Genomic DNA, 3,662 nt, shown 5'->3' on the forward strand with positions numbered 1-3,662 from the left:
GGCAGAATGCTGTCCAATGTTCCCGGCTCTGGAGATGGCCGGTGTGAGCAGGCGCCGGCTGTCTGGCGAGAACATGATCGACGACGACTGGCCGCCGAAGCAGTGCGGCATGTAGCCCAACACGCCGCTCCACATGAATGTGCTCTGGAAAGAGGGGGACCACTGCGCCACATACAGCTCGCCTTCCCACCGGGCACACAGCGACCCAGAAGCCGCATCCCAGAGTGCCACCCTGCCAGGCTCTCCGTCTGATGCTACAAGGACCATCGCGTCGTCTGGTGAGAACGCTGCGTAGTGCGTACATCCCGACGGTAAGGATAGAGGCTTGTATGCGCACTCCCAGGTGTCCGTCTTGTACACCTCGATGGAATCATTGCCGCGTACCAGCAGCGCACGACTTTTGTCGTGAGAGAAGATGGTCAATCGGCAGTCCGCTGACTCCTTGCTAGACGGATCAGATGGCTTGATGGCGCTCTCGAGCTGCGGTGTGTTCACTGCATTCTGCGTCGTGTCCCACAGTCGAACAGTACCATCCCGCGAGCCAGACGCGATGCGAGTCCCGTCTTGGCTATAGGCGACACAGATGACGTCACGGGTGTGCCCGGCGAATACTTGCTGAGCTTCGCTATTTGCAAGGTCCAAGATGAGAACAGAGTTCCCCGATCCACACGCGAACTTGTCTCCGGCGGAGGGAAAGCTGGGACTGCAGGTGGACAAGGACGGTTGGCCCGATGGTTGGAGATTACGGAGGTGGTCGGCGGTCTTGACATCCCAGATACTAGACAGCTGCCCCGAGCCTGCTTTCCACGGGACGGTCAGAACTTTGGAGCTATCTGGTGTGAATGCGACAGGATGGAATAAGTCCTTACGTCCCCGCTCCAATAAGATTCGACGAGTGTACGGCGCCTCCAAGCTCCACAAGCAGACCATGTCATCTGCGCCTGACGCCATCCACAGGCCATCCGGAGACACAGCAATGGATGTGACCCGGTCTCGATGCTCGGTCAAGGTCATCAAGCAGGCTCCTGTCTCGGCGTCCCAGATTTTGATGGAATTGTCCCTGGAGCCAGACACAATGCGCCCGCCGTCAGGTGTATAGACTGCGCAGAGAACCCAATTCGTATGTCCTTTCAGGGTGCAGAGAAGCACGCCGGATACGGCATCCCAGATCTTGACGGTGCCGTCGTCAGCAGCAGAGACAATGCGAGCGCCGTCCGGGGAATACTTGACAGAGCGAACGAAGTCGGAATGACCGTAGAGGACGAGAAGCTGGGCGCAGGTGAGGGCGTCCCAAAGCCGAATCTTGTTATCGTCTCCCGAAGAGACGATTGTCCTGTCGTCGGGTGAGAGGTCGACAGCACGGACCACTTGACCTTCATGTGCAGTGACCGTGCCCAAGCAGGCGTCCCAAGAGTCTGTTGCACCTCCGAAAACCTTGACAGAGTTCTCCGCGCGACACTCGCCTGCGTAGATCTGTGCAAGCGCTGTCTTCCTCGGAACGAGTAGCGGGATCAAATGGTACAGCTGCAGCGCTGAACCACTGATCGCAGGGAAGTAACCGACAATGAGCCGCTCGCAGTCGCTCAACAGCACTGCAATATTCCGAGCTCGGTCATCATCCAGGTCCTAATCAAAATTTTAGACACAAGAAGTATCACAGAGAATAAATTGCACTTACCCTGAGCTTGCGCTGGGACTCACTCAGACCCAAGATAGCCTCCCTCAGCACTCCGAGCACACTACAGGCTTCGACCCAGTACAGCAGCCGCCTCTCCACAAGCTCCGAAAGTGGTTCGAGATTCTCAGCTGAAAGGTTTCCGTTCACCAGATGAGTGTACCAGTGCCGACAGGCATACTTCACATGTGGTGGTATCGCCTTCTCCACACGCTCGAGCAGGTTCGGAACCTCGGTGTTCAGCAAGGAGGGATCTCGAATGTCGCAGATGTCCCGCCTTAGCTCTTGCAGAGCCTCCAGACACCCGCAAAGTAGCTCCGTATGCTGTTGCTGCGAATTCACGGTGAACGATCGGTTCGTGCAGCGAGTCGAGTCAATTAGGAACTCGGCAAAGGTAGGATGGATGATACGGATGTTCGACTTGGACTCTTCGGACTCCGGCACGATGAGGACAGAGTGGAGGCCCACGAGGGAACTGTACACCGTGTCAGCGGGCAGTCCGATCAGCCGCGAGAGGCCGGAAAGGGGGAGAGGATCTTGAACGGTGACGATAGACCCCAGGATCGACTTAAGCTCCGACTCTAATAGGTCTTCGGGCATGTCAGGGAATGTGGTCTCGAGCACCTGCGAGTACAACCAGTCCAGTAGTCGGTAGGAGCCATCTGACGCCATGGCGGATATCAGTATCTCGAGCTGTCGACGAGGGCCGTTCAGATATTTCCGGTCTTCGATGAACTTGACGGCAGTGGCGGCAAAGATGAACAAGCCGCCGGCCTTCTTGGCAAGGATCTCGATGTCTCCCTCGCCAGGCCAAGTCCCTGCCAGCCTGAAGCGCACCTTGATATCTAACAGAGACGCGGTAATGTAAAGCTTGATGTCTGGGGTGACGGCCTCTAGTTCTACCTCGTGCAAAACTAGCCGACTGGAGGCGTTGCGATAGTCAGGGGAATCAAAGCTGGTGACGATATGGTGCTCGGGACGGCTGGTGATGAAGAATCGAAGTGGAGGGAGTTTGTCTGCGTGCTTGAGCAGATTGGACAGGATCGCAGACGTGGCTTTCGAGCCTCGGCACTCATCCAGCGCGTCGATAACCACAATGCATGGTGGAATGGGTGAACCGTCGTTGTGTAGGTCATGGAGGTGTGCCAGCGGTTGTATTATCAGCTCCTCGAACTGACGAGTGACGGCAGCGTACACCAGCAGGGGATCTTTCTTCAGTATCTCTGAGACTCGGTCACTATAAGATGGAAAGAGCAATCCGAGTTGGTAAGCGATGGTCGTGAAAATCATGGAGGGGTTGTTGCAGTCGGCATCTGATCGAGAGCAGAAGAAGCTCGCGCCCAAGATGCCTCCATCGTGACATCGCTTGGCGACGGACCGTGCGATTGTCGTCTTGCCAGAGCCGGGTTGGCCATTCAGCCAGAAGATGCTGGGCTGATGGTTGGCAGGTTGCATCGCAGAGTTCGTGGTATCGTCAGGCACATGCAGACTAATCGCCCAGGTGTGGACGTCTTCCAAGATGCCCGTACGTGTCCCTTCGAGGCAAGTCGTGCACTCTTCGCGGCTGGAGTCGAATCGCGCCAAGGCCGCGAAAGGCGGTAGAGATTTAACTAGGTGACAACCGTTAGAGTAATAAGGTCATCGTGTCGGTCTTGGACGCACCTTCCAGACGGGACTCCAAGCGCTAGCAAGAATCGGGAGTCAGCTTGTACTCTGTACGTCATGAGAGATGTATACACACGTTCAGAGTGGATTCAACCGCAACCGTCCCCTCCAACTACAATTTGCAGCAGTATATCAGCGAGCGGAACAAATTATCAAGGACAAACGCATCATACCATGAAACACTGGATTGACCACGACAGGTCTTTCACGATGCCAGCAATCTTCTCCGCTTCCCCACTGATGTCCAGTATTCTCTGTATTCTGCGCCGGGATTTGAGTTTCTGAGCCTTGCCGTCGATCGCTTTCCAGGAGCTGCATGATA

General features: G+C 56.0%; 1 protein-coding gene across 1 annotated transcript in view; it reads right to left on the reverse strand.

Annotated features, from left to right (window-relative positions):
- The window catches only part of PHACADRAFT_135622 (uncharacterized protein), a gene marked incomplete at its 3' end in the record, with an annotated part of 4,116 nt that extends 816 nt beyond the window's left edge, over positions 1 to 3,300 (reverse strand). The window contains exons 1-4 of the mRNA XM_007391068.1: positions 1,675 to 3,300; positions 902 to 1,592; positions 452 to 625; positions 172 to 397 (exon numbers count right to left, since the gene is read on the reverse strand). Of these exons, the coding sequence (XP_007391130.1) occupies positions 172 to 397; positions 452 to 625; positions 902 to 1,592; positions 1,675 to 3,130 (2,547 nt within the window). The 5' untranslated portion in view covers positions 3,131 to 3,300. The remainder of the gene's footprint in view (positions 1 to 171; positions 398 to 451; positions 626 to 901; positions 1,593 to 1,674) is intronic.
- Positions 3,301 to 3,662: the final 362 nt, after the last annotated feature.

This window comes from Phanerochaete carnosa, assembly GCF_000300595.1.
Source record: "Phanerochaete carnosa HHB-10118-sp unplaced genomic scaffold PHACAscaffold_1, whole genome shotgun sequence".
Classification (NCBI taxonomy): domain Eukaryota; kingdom Fungi; phylum Basidiomycota; class Agaricomycetes; order Polyporales; family Phanerochaetaceae; genus Phanerochaete; species Phanerochaete carnosa.